Source organism: Carassius carassius, chromosome 14 (assembly GCF_963082965.1).
Source record: "Carassius carassius chromosome 14, fCarCar2.1, whole genome shotgun sequence".
NCBI classification, from domain to species: Eukaryota; Metazoa; Chordata; class Actinopteri; order Cypriniformes; family Cyprinidae; genus Carassius; species Carassius carassius.
The window spans coordinates 382,954-402,500 of record NC_081768.1 but is presented as its reverse complement, the minus strand read 5'-3'; the positions used below and the strand labels follow the sequence as shown (position 1 = coordinate 402,500).

Below are 19,547 nucleotides of genomic sequence, written 5' to 3'. Positions count from 1 at the left end.
ACACACACACTCTCTTTCACACTCCCACACACACACTCTCTCTCTTTCCTGCACACAGATTTCGAAATACTTCCACACAAGTGACATAGCGAATGATTACAATGTAGTCTGTGCACGCAGGCGCACTTCCGGAAAAATCGTCCGAAAAAAGATTAAAGACCGGCAGATTGCCGATCGCGTATTTTAAGCAAAAACCGTCCGGTTCCGTACTATTACTTAGTATTGAGAAAGGGTGTGTGTGTGTGTGTTCGTGATTTAATTGACATTGTTCCACTCTGCTTTTACAAGTCAGCTGTAAAAGGATTTTATATTGAATAATTGACACTTCTTTTTTTTTTATAAACACTCCCTGTTACAAAAACTTAATATGAACAAATGTTTACTTGTGAATGCACCACAAATCATAAAAATGTATAGTCTGTCTTAGATTGAGTGTATGTGCAGTCAATTATTTATAATGTACTACAGTTAGATTACCGCTTTCAGTAAGTTAGCTTTGTACAGATTTAAAAATAGTTTATTCCGTCTAGTGTTGTATGTTTGTATTAATGTTTAACGAGACATGCCCACACATTTAGCAGAATGAAAAAGCTCCACTTGACTTGACTTATAAAATAGAAAACTCATCACAGGAATCCCAGGAGAGCAATCTGACGTTGCTGTGAACAGCAGATGACCCCTGACCCCACAAACACCTGACATGAAGGTGAATCCTGCAGGCAGCTGCATGACTCCGGTGCTCTTTGCTGTGTTCCCGGCGGCTGGCAGGTAGCTGGTGATGGGGAAGGATGGGCTGCTGGTGGAGCTGGGGACGCTGGTGCTGCCCACTGGCTTCAGAGCGTCCTGTGAAGAAGACCATCATCATCATCATCATCATCACCATCATCATCACCACCATCATCATCATCATCATCACCATCATCATCATCACCACCACCATCATCATCACCATCATCACAATCATCACCATCATCATCACCATCACCACAATCATCACCATCATCACAATCACCATCATCATCACCATCATCACAATCATCACTATCATCACCACAATCATCACCATCATTATCACCATCATCATCACCACCATCATCACCACCATCATCACCACCACCATCAACATCATCATCATCACAATCACCACCACCACCATCATCATCATCACAATCACCACCACCACCATCATCATCATCACAATCATCACCACCATCACCACAATCATCACCATCATCATCACCACCATCATCATCACCATCATCACAATCACCATCATCATCACCATCATCACAATCATCACCATCATCATCACCACCATCATCACAATCACCACCACCACCATCATCATCACCATCATCACAATCACCATCATCATCACCATCATCACAATCATCACCATCATCATCACCACCATCATCACAATCACCACCACCACCATCATCATCACCATCATCACAATCACCATCATCATCACCATCATCACAATCATCACCATCATCACCACAATCATCACCATCATTATCACCATCATTATCACCATCATCATCACCACCATCAACATCATCATCATCACAATCACCACCACCACCATCATCATCACAATCATCACCATCATCACCATCATCACCACAATCAATACCATCATCATCACCATCACCACCACCACCATCATCAAATCTTCACCATCATAAACGTCACCCTCATCACGATCATCATCATCATCACCACCATCACCATCACCACCACCATCATCACATCATCACCATCACCACCATCATCATAAACATCACCCTCATCATCACCATCATCATCACCACCCTCATCATCTACATCACCATCACCACCATCATCATCATCTACACTGCAGCAGAGCTAACAAACATAAACCCTCGCATTACCACAGAGACCTGACTCCAATCTGCTGGACGCAACTATACATGGAGATATTAACAACATCATGATTTTCTGCCACTATGTAAAACCATACACACCTCATTTTTCTTTTTCATGCATTTAATAAATTAATAAGTATCCATGTAATAATGTTCAGTCAAATGTTGAAATAAACCCAAAAGCAGTGTTATTTTATAATTATTTAATAATAATAATAATAATAATTCCTTACATTTATATAGCGCTTTTCTAGGCACTCAAAGCGCTTTACATAGTCAGGGGGTATCTCTTTTCTACATTCTAATATAGAATTAATTCACTGAATTGAATTTTCAATTTAACTAAATTTTACTGGTAGTAATTTGTTATGTGATTGTCATTTTTACTAGTAAGTTTATTAATATTTATTTATTTATAATTAGCATTCATTTATTTTTAGTTATTGTAATTTTAGCAACTTATTTTATTTGAGTTTGAAATATTTATTTTAGATTTACAGTTTTCTTAAGTTTAAATTTAATGTTTTATTCTCAAATTTATATTTTATTAATTTAAATTAATGAAAATGATTTTTAATAGTTTTAGTTCATATAACAATAACAACACTGGATGACAAAATAAACCCCTTCAGGATGAGCCAAACAGTGCTATTTTATAGTATTATAGTATTTATTAATATTTCGACTGTTTTATAAAAAAATTTAAAAGTTGAATACATTGACTTTTTTGTAGTGCTTTATTTCATTTATTTTTTTATAATCGCTTTATTTCGGTTTAAAATATTTATAATTTGAAAGTTTTACAGTAGAATTGTTTTAATTTTTTTTTTTTTTTAACGTTTTATAGTAGTTTTCGTTCATATAAAAATAACAGCCTGCTGGAGTATATTTTCTCATAATGAGAAGCTGACTGAACATTATTCTTCACATTTATAGACTGCAGTTATACATCTTCAGAACTAGTTTTTCAGTAAATCCTGCAGTTCAAATAAAGTTCAGTGCACTCATCTTTTATTGTGACTGTTACCATGACAACTGCTCTCAAAGGCTACAGAGCCTCCACAAGTACTGTACACACATCTGATCTCGAGCACACACACACACACACACTCATATTACAGATATAATCTGCATTTCTCCGGTAGTGCTGTATTTCTGTTTTCATCTCACTACAGTGTCAGTGAAGTAGATTCACTATGTGTGTGTGTGTGTGTGTGTGTAGGTTATGAGGGCCCTCGAGTAGGAAATGCGCACACACACACACACACCTCTTCTGCAGTATGTAGAGTGGATCTTTCACTCTGAAACTTCACCCCAGTGTGTGGTCCTGAGGAGCGAGCTGATGGACGAAATAGTTTTCGAATTTAAATCATCTTTTTTCTGTGAATCTGTGTTAAAGTGTAATGTATTTCTGTGATGCTCCGCTGTATTTTCAGCATCATTCCTCCAGTCTTCAGGGTCACATGATCTTCAGAAATCAGAATAATATGATGATTTACTGCTTAAGAAACATTTCTAATAGTTGTGCTGCACAATATTTTTGTGGAAACTGTGATACATTTTATTTTTCAGCATTCACAGATGAATAGAAAAGAACAAATATAATTTATTTGGAACAGCATTTATTTTGAATAGAAATATTTTGTAACATTATAAATGTTTTTTTTCCTGTTGCTTTTGATCAATTCAATGCACTTGTTACTTTCTTTAAAAAACAAAAGCCCTTCTGAACAGTGTTCAGACATAATGCACTGGACCTGTCAGGAGATGCATGTGGGAATGGTCTGGATCTGCAGATCAATTTAACTGGTTCAGAGGCAAAACCACAGCAAGAAAAGTGCTCCCAAAACCACAATCCCAGACGTATGAACAGCTGCTGAAGTGTTGTGTGAATGACTCCAGAGGTTTATATGTGGCTGATGGAGTAGGTCAGAGGTACAGCGGACAGCATTCACTGTCTACTGGGGAAGTCGTGGCCTAATGGTTAGAGAGTCGGACTCCCAATTGAAAGGTTGTGAGTTCGAGTCCCGGGCCGGCAGGAATTGTGGGTGGGGGGAGTGCATGTACAGTTCTCTCTCCACCTTCAATACCACGACTTAGGTGCCCTTGAGCAAGGCATCGAACCCCCAACTGCTCCCCGGGCGCCGCAGCATAAATGGCTGCCCACTGCTCCGGGTGTGTGTTCACAGTGTGTGTGTGTGTTCACTGCTCTGTGTGTGTGCACTTTGGATGGGTTAAATGCAGAGCACAAATTCTGAGTATGGGTCACCATACTTGGCTGAATGTCACTTCACTTTCACTACTGTATTAAAGCAATGCTGAAATACATCCAATTCATTGTAATTATTTGATTTTCTCTGACCTTCATCAGTCATTACTGACACTCACAGCACCGTCAAGCTCTTCTATGTTATTCATCTGCACATATATCTTTACAGTACAGCATTATTCATGTATTCAGTGCTTCTGTTCCTCACAGCAGTATAATGAGCTGTGGGCTTTTATTTCTGAAAATGTACTGGTTATTGTCTTCATCAGTTATGTGCAGATAATTAAAAACGGTGTCCTCGTTACAGCCATTATTCTCAGTCTATGCAACCTTGAGCTTCTCAAACACACCGATGAACAATTACACAAGCACAGCATGAACATGAAATCATTCATTCTGAGTTTCAGAGTCTAGTAACACAAACAGGGCTGCACCATTAATCACATGTGATTGTCATGCGTGTCTCGTCAGTAAAGCTAGTTCTGTGATTAGCGGTAAATATCCATCACCTGCTTTCAAATGGAGCTGCACTTACTACGCAGAGCCGTAGTTCGCTGACAAGCTACGCAATATCACGTTCATAATCGCAGATGAATCGCATGCGGTTATGAACACGATATTGCATAGGTTGTCAGCAAACTACGACTCTGTATATTAAGTGGCGCTTCATTTGAAAGCAGGTGATGGATATTTACCGCTAATCACAGAACTAGCTTTACTGACGAGACACGCATGACTATCGCATGCAATTAATGGTGCAGCCCTAAACACAAACATCAATACATGAGACAAAACATGATTTGACGAAGACATAACGCTAGAGCTGAAACAACGAATCGATTTAATCGATTAAAATCGATTATTAAAATAGTTGTCAACTAATTTAGTCATCGATTCGTTGGTAAATAATTTATTTGCCGTAAGCGGCTTATTTCGTGCATATTTCAGATCTGCGGTGACCAAAGTGTGGCAGTAATGAGCCACCGGAGGATTTACTCAGCCAGTACAACAGGAGAAGTAGCGAATAGCCAATAGCTGGCCTCGTTTTGTCACGTGCTTCCCGAACGGCGTCTCTGCAGCATTCAGCAGGATGTGGGAGTACTTTATTTTGAGCCTTCAAAAAAGAAGATTAACCTGTAAACTCTGCACTACTGAACTGTTTAAGGGACCGTTCACATATCGCGTCTTTTGCGCGCTCATGTTCGTTATTTCCAATGTAGGCGCGCTCATAATGGAAGCGACGCGGTCGCGACGCACCCGTTTTTCCAGGCGCGTGCACACCGCATCGAGTTAAAAACATTTCAACTTTTCAGAATGCCGCAAGCGCACCGAGGGTCATGTGACAAGAACTAAATAATCAGCTTCATCCTTTCCCGTAACAACGATAAAAGCTCAGCCAAGATGAAGGAACAGCTGATCATAGCTGTATATGGATTCCCATTTTGAAATTAATTTAGTAGCAGAGCTACTGCAAGCGATTTTTAGAGCTGCAAATACATTTATCCTTTGCTGAAATTTCCGCGTCTTCAAGCAGAGAGCACGTCATGGTTGCTTAGCAAAGGCAGACGCCTCAGGGGCGCTTCTGCGCGAGCGCTTTGGAAAGGAGGAGAAAGCGGTGCGCACAGTCTATGGGTGCGCCTAGCGTTTTAGGCGCGATATGTGAACGGCCCCTAAGACTTTTATTTGTGCAGATTCTCCAGTACAATGTTGTTTGCAAATGTTTAGTTGTAAAAGCTGATAACATTGCTTTTTAACAGTTAACATTTAAAGCTTTACAAACATGTTCTGTGATCAGTTTGTCGTTTACCAGTTCATAATTCAGTCGTGCAGCCTAATTATGACTGAATGAGAGAGGTAAATGTTTAAAGATATTTGAAATGCACTTTTTTTTTCTAAGTATTCACTGCTCTTTTTCACACAGCAGGTTTTTTGTGTGTCCGTTTTTTCTGGACAACCTTCTGATGGATTTTACTTTAAATTGTGAGTTCCATTCAGGTTTCATGCCATTGGCACTTTATTCGAAGGATTGTTTACAATTTCACAGCATAAGCTATAAAGCTGTTTCCCAGTAAATAATAAAATACAACGCACTGCAATCTTATTCTGTTTTATCCTTATTCTTCGTGAAAATATGTTCTGAAAGATTCCTTAATAAGCTTTGTTCGGGATGTTAAACTACTTTAGGAGCTCTAAGGACTGCCATGGTGAAAACATTATTTGAAATCTCCTTGTGAAATTTGCTAGAGTATGGGTCAGTGTTTTGATTGTAGAAGAGTTTGACAAGGGATCACTAACACATAATAAAACAACTCCAGGTATATTTGTGATGAGGATATGACAATGCAAAATTATTAAAATCTCTTAAAAATCTATGCTGAATGATAAAGACCCTTTATTAATAATTTACTTTGGGGGGAAAATGAAAATAAAAATAAAAATAAGTAAATAAACCGATTAATCGATTAATCGTAAAAATAATCGACAGATTAATCGATTATCAAAATAATCGTTAGTTGCAGCCCTACATAACGCACACACAAACAGACACACACACAAAGAAACACACACTCACTCACTCTCACTGACTCACATACAGACAAACATACTCTCAGACACTCACTCTCTTACACACATACACACAGACACAAACACGCACACACAGACACTCTCACTCACTTACTATGACTCACTCACTCACGCACTCTCTCATGCACTTACTCTCTCACTCACTCTCTCAAACTCTCACTCACACTCTCACTAACTCACACACACACTCACTCACTCTCTCACTCACTCACTCACACATACTCAATCACTCTCACACATAATCACTCACTCACTCACACACACTAGCTCTCACCCACTCAATCACACTCTTACTCACTCACACATACTCAATCACTCTCACACTCACTTACACACTCTCTCATGCATTCACACTCACTCACACACATACTCACCCACTCTTTCTCACACATACTCACTCTCGCAGTCACTCACACATACTCACTCTCGCAGTCACTCTCACACATACTCACACACTCACTAACATGCTCTCACACTCTCACTCACTCTCATTCTCATTAACTCACACACACTCACACACTCACTTTCTCACTCACACTCAATCACTCTCACATACTCACCCACTCTCTCTCTCACACATAATCTAGCAGTCACTCTCACACATACTCACACTCTCACTAACACTCTCTCACATTCACTTACTCTCATTCTCACTAACTCACACACACTCACTCTGTCACTCACTCACTCACTCACTCACTCACTCACTCACTCATACTCACACATACTCACACATACTCATACATACTCATACATACTCGTGCACTCACTCTAACACATACTCACTCTCTCACGCGCTCTCACTCTCACACACTCATTCTCTCACACACACTCACTCTCACACTCACACATACTCTCTCTCACTCTCTCACGCGCTCTCACTCTCACACACTCATTCTCTCACACACACTCACTCTCACACTCACACATACTCTCTCTCACTCGCTCTCACTCTCACTCACACATACTCTCTCTCACTCACTCACTCACTCACTCACACATACTCAATCACTCTCACACATAATCACTCACTCACTCACACACACTAGCTCTCACCCACTCAATCACACTCTTACTCACTCACACATACTCAATCACTCTCACACTCACTTACACACTCTCTCATGCATTCAAACTCACTCACACACATACTCACCCACTCTTTCTCACACATACTCACTCTCGCAGTCACTCTCACACATACTCACACACTCACTAACACGCTCTCACACTCTCACTCACTCTCATTCTCATTAACTCACACACACTCACACACTCACTTTCTCACTCACACTCAATCACTCTCACATACTCACCCACTCTCTCTCTCACACATAATCTAGCAGTCACTCTCACACATACTCACACTCTCACTAACACTCTCTCACATTCACTTACTCTCATTCTCACTAACTCACACACACTCACTCTGTCACTCACTCACTCACTCACTCATACTCATACATACTCGTGCACTCACTCTAACACATACTCACTCACTCTCTCACGCGCTCTCACTCTCACACACTCATTCTCTCACACACACTCACTCTCACACTCACACATACTCTCTCTCACTCTCTCACGCACTCTCACTCACACATACTCACACATACTCTCTCTCACTCTCTCACTCTCCCACGCGCTCTCACTCTCACTCACACATACTCACACATACTCTCTCTCACTCTCTCACGCGCTCTCACTCTCACTCACACATACTCACACATACTCTCTCTCACTCTCTCACTCTCCCACGCGCTCTCACTCTCACTCACACATACTCACACATACTCTCTCTCACTCTCTCACGCGCTCTCACTCTCACTCACACATACTCACACATACTCTCTCTCACTCTCTCACGCGCTCTCACTCTCACTCATACATACCCTCGCACTCACACTCACTCTAACACATACTCTCTCATGGGCTCTCACTCTCACACTCCCTCACTCACTCATACACTCACACACGTTCAATATAGAGAACTCTAGAAGTGTTTAACTGAGGAATTGTGTGTATTGCGAAACATAGTTCCTAACATATTTGCATAGGTAAAAAACTATTTTTTTATACAATTAATGGATAAGCTAAACTTTTATTATTTAGCAAGTGACTAATATTGTGAATGTAGATTGATTTCATCACTCCTGCTGCAAGATTATGATGCATCACAACAACATGGAGACCCGAGGGAAAAACTGTGATTCAAGTCCAAAACATGAACTGTAATAACAAACCAATCCGGTTCCATTAACGACTAATTAAGTTCACACAATCTCAATTGTTTCCTTATTTTAGTTAAATAAGGGTAATAAAATAGTAAACAAACTTCTTTAACTCTTCACTTCCGCAATAATCAAAGCATTGAAACTACAATTTGAACCAAATGTTTTTTTTGAAAATTAGACAAATAGACAAAGAGACAAGACTGTCAATTTAACAATTTACTGTTTATTTAAAGTTGCTGGTTATATCAGTAGACACTGTGTGATTATAAACTCACAATTACAAGAAAGAAAGTCAGAATTACGAAGAAAAAAAACAACTAAGAATTATGAGACAAATTCAAAACTGTGAGAAAATAGTTTTTTTTTTGCAGGTCTCTTGAAGCGTCTTGTAGACACAGTTCTTCTGGATTGAGTCTGTCTCAGTTTGTGTGTGTGTGTGTGTGTGTGTGTGTGTGTGTGTGTGTGTTGTGCTCTCGCACCAATCTCTGTCTCTCTGTCAGCCGTGTGGAATTCAGAGCTCCTAAAAAAGGCAAGGCAGCCCAAGTTAGAGAGGCACAGCCAATCACAGCTGCTCAGCCTTCCCGCCGCTGACGCATCGATCAACACACACCTCCAGCACACACCACCAACACACCCCGATCAACACATTTCCATCAGGAGCAGAAGAGTGTCCAGATAAACTCAGAAACACATTCACACTGATGCATCGACACATGCTTTTCTCCGAAGAGCCTCACACTGCACTAAAGGTTTATGTTATAATCTCACGCATTCCCTGGGAATCAAACCTATGTCCTTGGTGTTGCAAGCGGCATGCTTGAATAAAAACACAACATGTGAGGGAACTGACAACACCTGTCCAGATAACTGTGCGGTTATGATAGTAAATAAACAGACTGCTCATTGTTAAATGTTACTGTATCTAGGTGAGTTCATTTCTAATCTGAAAACTGTCTGTTTTCAGAAGTGATTCACCAGTCAACAAACAAACTAGGGCTGTCAAGTGAAATTGTGATTTCAATATGGTTATTTTAATAATAATAACTATTATTATTAATATTTATTCAAATTTAAAAACAATCTTATATTTTTCATTTGTATATAATAATACTAATAAAAATATTCTGCTGTAGTAATAAAAAGGACATATAGAATGGGGACCATTTGCACTAATAAAACAATCATATTATGTTAATTTCTATTGCCCACATTAAACTTTAGCCTTAAACACTGTAATAACTATGAGTGGGTCCTTAGAAAGTCCTCTCTCCCTGGCTCCAAAAAGCTTGAAAACCCCTGTCATGAAGTACTACCACCTCTATTCTGCTCATGCTTATATTAATGCATCTCCACTTTTATAAGGATGTTATTTATCACACTTAATAAAACCTGGAGAAAGCGCAGATTGGGAAGATGTTTTCTGGCTGGCACAGTGATGAATAAGTCGAGGGATCGCGTTTAGAGATGTTTTTCATCGTAGGCAGACTAATTCGACTTTATTCTGTGTGTAATCACAATGCACTTCTTCTGCTGGTGAATCACACACACACACACACACACAGGCTGGTTGATTATGTGTGTGTCTGTGTGAGATGTGGCTGGGTTTCAGGAGGCAGATGGAGGTCTGGCATCGTAACGCTGGAATGCACTGCCAACGCCAAGCTAAAGCGACTCTTTCTGACAAACATCAGCACAGAGAGAGTAACAGCTCTGGGTTCAGGCCATGTTTAAGAGTGATGAAGGACTCTAATGAGCAAACACGAGCGATGCCACCGCAGGACACTTACACTGCACAGACAGAAATGAAGCTCTCATAACTGTTTTGGCTTGTTTCAGTAAACTAACAAGTTGTTAAATCTGTAGGTCATTCCTCTGTAAAATAATGAGTGTTTCCAGACAGGTTTCCTTCATCTCCTATTGCTCAGTAAACAAAGTCCCTCCCCAAAAACCAGACATTATACTCTTCTGGAGACTGAAAAAAATCCTGTTTATTAACATGCATCTCACTTCATATATCTAATAATCCTTAAAACAGAAAGTGTGTTTAACTCGAGTGTCTGATCGATTCATTTGCCTTTTAACTCGTTTAGTGAAGTGCAGTGAGACAAAATAACAATCACTGAAAACAATCTTAAGTTAAATTAAAGTAAGCACATTTGGATTAAACTTAGACCACCACAGCAGTATTACATTAGCTCCATTGCATCCTTTTTTCAGTACCATATCTAAACATAGGCTACTTAAAAATAAATTTGAGAATCAAAATGACAGATGATATTAAGTCTTGCTTTCTGGAAAAAAAAAGTTAGTTTATGCTTAAAACAATTAAATAATTTGCTAAATATTTGCAAACCGACTAATAAAAAAGTAAGCTTTTCCTTTTAATAAAGCTTTCTTTTCTGACTGCACTGATTTTTCTTGCTTTGAGCAAAAACTCACTTCATTTAGAATTTTTTTTCCTTTTCTTCAGAAAACAAGACATAATACCAAGTAAATACGGCTCCAGTTCTTTCAAGGATTCACAGTATAAAAAAAGTTTTTTTTATATATTCATTCTAGAAAACAAGACATAAATACTAAGTGAGAAAATAATTTTTTGGAGTAAGTGCCCTGGGATCAGGGCTCGGTGAGCAGACGGCTGATGGAGAATGTGAGGATCTGGGGCCAGCAGAGCGCAGGCAAACACTCCTTATAAGGTCATGGAGGCAGAATCCTGCTTTTATCAATGAGAGGAACGTGTGTGTGCTCCACTGAGCCTGAAGATCATTCACACACAATAAACCTCACACGGCTTCCACCGAGCAACAGCCACCGCTAATACTACGACTGCTGGAGCTGATGTGTGCTATTTCTGTTAAATAATGAGTGTTTCCAAACAGGTTTCCTCAACACTTCCACTGATCAAGTAGCCGTCCGGCCTCAATCTCTTTAAAATCCTGTTTTTAAAATGTATATTGCCTTATTTTCTAGTTAAAATATCTAATAATCCTTTAAACTATCAGTGTCCCTGCAGCACAGAAGTGGTCATCAGTGTCACAGACGTATATTTGTACAACCCGAATTCCGTAAAAGTTGGGACGTTTTTTAAATTCTAATAAAATGAAAACTAAAAGACTTTCAAATCACATGAGCCAATATTTTATTCACAATAGAACATAGATAACATAGCAAATGTTTAAACTGAGAAAGTTTACAATTTTATGCACAAAATGAGCTCATTTCAATTTTGATTTCTGCTACAGGTCTCAAAATAGTTGGGACGGGGCATGTTTACCATGGTGTAGCATCTCCTTTTCTTTTCAAAACAGTTTGAAGACGTCTGGGCATTGAGGCTATGAGTTGCTGGAGTTTTGCTGTTGGAATTTGGTCCCATTCTTGCCTTATATAGATTTCCAGCTGCTGAAGAGTTCGTGGTCGTCTTTGACGTATTTTTCGTTTAATGATGCGCCAAATGTTCTCTATAGGTGAAAGATCTGGACTGCAGGCAGGCCAGGTTAGCACCCGGACTCTTCTACGACGAAGCCATGCTGTTGTTATAGCTGCAGTATGTGGTTTTGCATTGTCCTGCTGAAATAAACAAGGCCTTCCCTGAAATAGACGTTGTTTGGAGGGAAGCATATGTTGCTCTAAAACCTTTATATACCTTTCAGCATTCACAGAGCCTTCCAAAACATGCAAGCTGCCCATACCGTATGCACTTATGCACCCCCATACCATCAGAGATGCTGGCTTTTGAACTGAACGCTGATAACATGCTGGAAGGTCTCCCTCCTCTTTAGCCCGGAGGACACGGCGTCCGTGATTTCCAACAAGAATGTCAAATTTGGACTCGTCTGACCATAAAACACTATTCCACTTTGAAATAGTCAATTTTAAATGAGCCTTGGCCCACAGGACACGACGGCGCTTCTGGACCATGTTCACATATGGCTTCCTTTTTGCATGATAGAGCTTTAGTTGGCATCTGCTGATGGCACGGCGGATTGTGTTTACCGACAGTGGTTTCTGAAAGTATTCCTGGGCCCATTTAGTAATGTCATTGACACAATCATGCCGATGAGTGATGCAGTGTCGTCTGAGAGCCCGAAGACCACGGGCATCCAATAAAGGTCTCCGGCCTTGTCCCTTACGCACAGAGATTTCTCCAGTTTCTCTGAATCTTTTGATGATGTTATGCACTGTAGATGATGAGATTTGCAAAGCCTTTGCAATTTGACGTTGAGGAACATTGTTTTTAAAGTTTTCCACAATTTTTTTACGCAGTCTTTCACAGATTGGAGAGCCTCTGCCCATCTTTACTTCTGAGAGACTCTGCTTCTCTAAGACAAAGCTTTTATAGCTAATCATGTTACAGACCTGATATCAATTAACTTAATTAATCACTAGATGTTCTCCCAGCTGAATCTTTTCAAAACTGCTTGCTTTTTTAGCCATTTGTTGCCCCCGTGCCAACTTTTTTGAGACCTGTAGCAGGCATTAAATTTTAAATGAGCTAATTAAGTGGATAAAAGTGTATAATTTCTCAGTTTAAACATTTGCTATGTTATCTATGTTCTATTGTGAATAAAATATTGGCTCATGTGATTTGAAATTCCTTTAGTTTTCATTTTATTAAAATTTAAAAAACGTCCCAACTTTTCCGGAATTCGGGTTGTAGAAATAGACAACAATACATTACAATTACATTTTGTAATATTTGCTTTCATCTCAGTTAACATTTGTTACATGTAACAAAAAATGTTTTTGACTGTTTTAGTTTTATCTTCAGTGAACTATAATAACCCTTCATACTGTCATGCCAATCACAGCTGAATAAACCCTCATAACTGCTCATATTTACAAATACTACAAACACTTTAAAGCAGCATGAGATCTAACACATGTATTCTGATGATATCAGCAATCTGGACTGAATCTGAACAAACACACAGAGATCAATACTTCATCCAGACCGAAAGCAACAAGTAAACATGAGCTGTTTGGTTTCCTCTGTTTCTGTGTTTGACTGGAGACACGCTGCCGCTCTGAAGCTCTCTCCGAAGCACAAGCATCTACACGTGCTTCATTTCTGAGCGGATCACATCTACTGAAGGTCATAACCAGTGCAGCACCATCTATACTCACTATCTGCACGAGTACGAGTCGGAGTGAAGATGTGAATCACGGTAAAGACGCAGACGCACCTCAGATCAGAAGAACAAACATCAAATACTTCAGTGCTTTAATATGACAACAATAACTCTCAGTGTGTAGATTTAGGACCAACTCGAGAGCCTTTGTGATTTACAGATTCATAAAACATGATGAAAGCGTCTGAAGTAGGGCTGCAAAACGATTAATCATAATTATCTTTTGAGTTAAATTCCCCCATTTAATCAGTGAATTAGAATAATAAGACATTTGGGCTGTTAGCAAGCAAATGAAATCAGAATCAATAAAACTAATCTTCCCAGTGCAGAGGAAGCACAGAAGCTGCGTCTGAAGTGATATTTAGAGGTTTACACACTGTTTAATGAAGCACAGGAATACATTTAACCTACAGTTACACATGCATTACTACTGTTTTGATATATTAAACATGAAACATTGAATACTGATATTTGAAATTGTTTAGATAATAAAAATAAACTTTAAATGTGAAATTAAAGCCACCAGTAGGTGGCAGCGAGTCACTGTTAATAAGTGAGTCATTGTGATTGAACTGAATCATTTAAACAGTTGATTCATTCAGGAACGAATCACTCTCATGTTGCTCAGAGACACAGAACAGTGCTGAGACTGTACAGAGTTATCTTTGTTGAAGAAATGGAAATGGTCTTAAACGCCATAAGTCCCTTAATTAACTTCTTGTTTATTGAACTGTTGTAAAAATCAATATCACATTTGTAATCATGGTTGTGGTTTTTTTTAAGAGAAAAACTGCCTTTTTTGTGTGAAGTTGATTAAATATATGAAGTGGTATAAATATATAAATTTTCTGCCCCCATATCTTACATTTGTGATCTTTCTAAATGTATTTTAACCGACTGAATTGTGCAGTGAAAAACACGCACTAGTCTAGACTTCATGCATGTGCTCTGTAGGGGTGTTTTGTTTGGTTTTCATAATAATACTCAATTTGAAATGGCTCATCGTTAAAACAACACTTACAATATTACCGCAGACGATATATATATATATATATATAACGCACACCTCTACAGCTGAGCATCTCATTGGTTGGTGCAGAGCCGCAGACTCACCTTGGTTTCTCCCAGACTCTCAGACTCAGACACCTGGTAGGTGAGGTCCGTCTCCTCGAAGCCCGTGGCGCTCATGCGCTGGTCCATGGACGGGTCGGAGCGCGGCGGAGAGTCTGGAGAGTTCAGGCAGGTTTGGATCAGAGCTTTGCCCGTCTCGCTGGTGATCATGGGCTGCAGCTTCCGAGTGGCGAAGGTGTAGACGTGCCCCGTCTCGCTGGCCACCAGCAGCAGAACCTGAGTCCCAGTGAGCGTGGAGAGCTCATACGCCTTCAGAGACACACACACATCACAACACAGTCATCACACATCAGGAGGAGTGCGTGTCTTCATCAGGTTTAGAGAAATGCAGCACTGCATCAGTGTCTCATCAATGGATGCTCTGCAGTGAATGGGTGCCGTCAGAATGAGAGTCTGATAAAAACATCACAATAATCCACAGCACTCCAGTCCATCAGTGAACATCTGGAGAAGTCAAAAGATGAAGCACATCCAGCATTAAGATGATTTTAACTCAAACACATAGAGTCTATAATCCATAATAACACTTCCTCCAGTGAAAAAGTGTTCTGGTCTGAATCAGGAGAGAAATCTGCACAGATCAAGCAGCGTTTAAACAGCTCTAAACAAATATATGAGAGACAACAGCAGATGCACTTTTTCACTGGAGGAAGTGTTATTATGGATTATAGACTCTATGTATTTGAGTTAAAATCATCTTAATGCTGGATGTGTTTCATCTTTTGTCTTCTCCAGATTGTTTCAAAGCAGCTTCACACGAATAAAGAGGAAAATAAAAGTTAAAAGTTGCAAAGTCCCAGAAACTATTTATGCATTGAGCCTGAACTGAACTGATAATTCCATCATATTTGATCAGTTAGCTGGTTTTCTTTAGACTATGAGAGTAAAGCGAGAGGAACTCTGATCTGCTGAAGGACGGTGAAACAGCAGAGAGTTTAAACACCATTCGTTTCTCTTCAGCTGCTGGATCAGGAACGAAATGATCTCCATCTGTTCTGAAGAACAAAGCATGATGTGCTCAAGACACCTTCAGTAATCACCAGTGCCTGCCTCGGATTAGTTTTTCATCTGCTTACACACAGAGTCTTTCCTTGTTTCTGGAAGCTGACACTCCAACAGCAGAAGCACACACCAGATCTACAGAAACACACACTAATCATCAGACTTTGACTCCGTTTTCAATTTCAGAAAACACTTTAAGTGACACGGAACATGGAAGTGAGCAGTTAAAAAATTGGGGGGAAAAGAGTTATAGAAGATTAAGTTTACTGTTATTGAAAATGCACAAAAACAATTGTGTTCCAAATTTGAGGTTGATATCAAAAAAAAAAAAAGAGCTTTCAAGTAACATTTTATTTGGGCGCAGTACCGAATGTATCCACTAGATGACATTTGTTTCCCGTTAATTTAAGATATAAAGTCATGTTTTCTAAACATTTCTAAACATTTAAAGAGTTTATAATTAAAACAAAAATAACTCACTGATGGGATCAGAAAAATAATCTTGATTCCAAAAGATTTAAAGGAACCGTGATTGCTTTAAGTATAAACACTTCATTCCAGATTAACTTTTTGTACTGGAAAACAAAAAGTTGACTTGTTTTTTCAGTGTAAGAAACCCATTTCTGCAGAGTACAGGGCAGGATTCATCCCATTGCTCAGCTGTGGAGGACGACAGCTGAAGAAGTACAGCAGGTCGCGTGGAAACACATCTGTCTGAGGTTTACGACCCACGCTTCACTCACTGGCTGATGCCCAAAACCAGCCTTTTAACCAGGACTCCGCTGATCCACTTCATCTTAAAGAAACCGGTCACCAAACGTCAGTCAAAGATTTGTCTTCTCCAGATGTTCACTGATGGACTGGAGTGCTATGGATTATTGTGATGTTTTTATCAGACTCTCATTCTGACGGCACCCATTCACTGCAGAGCATCCATTGATGATCCATTGATGCTACATTTCTACAAACCTGATGAAGAAACAAACTCATCCTGATCTCAGATGAACTGAGAAAGAGTCGATTCACATTTTTTGAAAAAAATTTACATCTTATGATTTTCTTCTTGTGGAACTCAGAAAGGAGATATTGAACGTAATGTTCATGCTGCTCTTTCACCATCAAAATCCATTTACAGTGAGTATCAGAAAAGCTCTTTTAATGCTTCCTGATCTATATTCTGTAAGTATATGATATTATATGAGATGAAACTTGGTGCACGAGTCATATGGAGTATAGAGAGAGTGCTTTTTGGAGTTTGGCACTCATGATCTCTATGAATAAAAAAAGAGCAGTATAAAGATATATTTTTAAATGGTCGTTTTGTGCTTTACTGAAAAAACGGCATATAAGGTGAGTAAATAATCAGAGAATTTGTGTTGAACTAATCGCTAAAATGTGTATTTCCAAGCATCTTCTCAGTTGTGACTCCACACAAGGCACTTCTCTTCAGTTAGCGGAGTCTGTGCAGCTCCAGAGCTGCGTGTCTGTAATAGAGAACGCCAGTTGCTCGTTCTATTTAAAGCTCACAGTCCATCGCATCTGTTGTGAGTGACTTCAGATCACCTACCGAAGGACGGGACATGAGACACCACAGAGAGAGACTTCACGAGCCCAAGAACAAGACCCACACAGACCCACAGCTCCAGATACTCCGGAGATTTCCTCCAGCAGAGACACACAGAGCAGCGTGGAGCAGCTCAGGAGAATGAGACGCGTTCAGGTGCCCAAACAAGGGCCTGTGGGCCAACGTGGGCCCATGATGACCTTTGATTTGGCCCACCATCCCATAACATTAAACAAGTAAAAAAAAAATTTAAAAAATTATAATAATTTAAAAAAGGGGAGAAAAAAAAATCCAATTTAAGCAAAAGCTTTGTTTATTTCTTTCATTTTTGCATTATTTTTACATTGAAATTAAAAAAATAAAAAACAAGTCATTTAGATTTTTAGTTAATTTATCATATATTATTTAATTTATAATTATCTCTTTACATTTTAACATAATTGAATATAATGCAACATTTAATTTTGTACACCGCCTTCTATATCAAGTTTGATTTCTGGCTCTTTACATTCAGAAGTCTCTGACCTTCCTATCGCTGCTGCAGAGAAGCTTATGTGTTTTACTTCTTGATGCACTTTGTATTTAATCTTTCTGTAACTACTTATCCTGTTCAGTTATGCAGTTCTCTAGCAGGACTCGAACCTACAAACTTTCAGTAACCAGCCATGACCTTTAACGCCACTTTTGTGTGATCTGCCTGTTATTCATGATAGTTTCTCACCTTCTTCATGATGCCGGTCTTCCTCTTGCTGAAGGTCGTGTACCGTCGCAGTTTGTTGTCTATAAACTCCATCTTTATCTTCACTCTGCCGCGAGTCTTTTTGCCCGGTTTCGCTCCAGACGCTCCAGCCGCGAGCGCCGCGGAGGGCAAGCCGGCCTCAGGTCCCACCATCGCGGCTTCCATCTCCGCTCTCTCCCGCTTAACGCCGCCTCCTCTCCGGTTGTCCCCGACTGACCCCATGAGCTCGTCCTCATCGCCGGAGTCAGAGTCCGCGTCGGAGCCGCTGCACACGTGCGGGGGTCCCTCTTTATCCGGCTCGAACCTCCCTGGGATCCCAAACCCCATCGGCCCCAGCCCCCGAGCGAACCCCGCGCGCACCCCGGCGCCCATCACCATCCCGCCGTGGCCTGCGCTCTTCCCCGCCGCTGATCCGCTTCCACTCAGAGCCGCGGAGCTCTGGCTGGATAACATCCTAGACACCGGAGAGAACGATCAGTGTGACTGCAGCGGAGCGCTGGAGCGACAGTCTGTGAGAGAGCGAGTTCCGAAGCGGCGCTCATACACCAGCAGAGTTCGCGAGAAACTTTGAGAAGTGAAGCTGAACCTGAACGTCTCCAGCCGGCTTCACCTCCCCCTGGAGCTCCGCGAGAGAAGCGCTTTCTCTAAAAGGAAAACCGCACGAGCGCTTCCGCGATCCCTCCGCCGCGTCATCTAGTGCGCCGCAAACGCGTCAAATCAGCGCTCTTCTCTGTCAACGCGTCGCGAACGCCTCAACTCCGCGTCCCGCCGCTGACAGCTGTCAATCATCGCGTTCATGTGACGCTTCGCAACGCCAGCGCGGAGGGATCTATTCACGGCCGATCTACTTTCCTCCATATAAAGAGATAGGCTGTTTCCTTTTTTGGAGTTCTCGCTCCTTATATGGCGAGTCACAGTCGCGTCCAGCGATTGGCTCGCGCGGGGACGGCCTGCAGCGCGGTTGGATAAAGCGACATCTCATTTGCATAAATACCAAAACG

General features: G+C 40.4%; 1 protein-coding gene across 1 annotated transcript in view; it reads right to left on the bottom strand.

Moving 5' to 3' along the window:
- Nucleotides 1–19,346, bottom strand: part of srfb (serum response factor b) — a 26,361-nt gene extending 7,015 nt beyond the window's left edge. The window contains exons 1-3 of the mRNA XM_059566924.1: nt 18,529–19,346; nt 15,224–15,490; nt 696–843 (exon numbers count right to left, since the gene is read on the bottom strand). Of these exons, the coding sequence (XP_059422907.1) occupies nt 696–843; nt 15,224–15,490; nt 18,529–18,999 (886 nt within the window). The 5' untranslated portion in view covers nt 19,000–19,346. The remainder of the gene's footprint in view (nt 1–695; nt 844–15,223; nt 15,491–18,528) is intronic.
- Between the last annotated feature and the right edge of the window lie 201 nt (nt 19,347–19,547).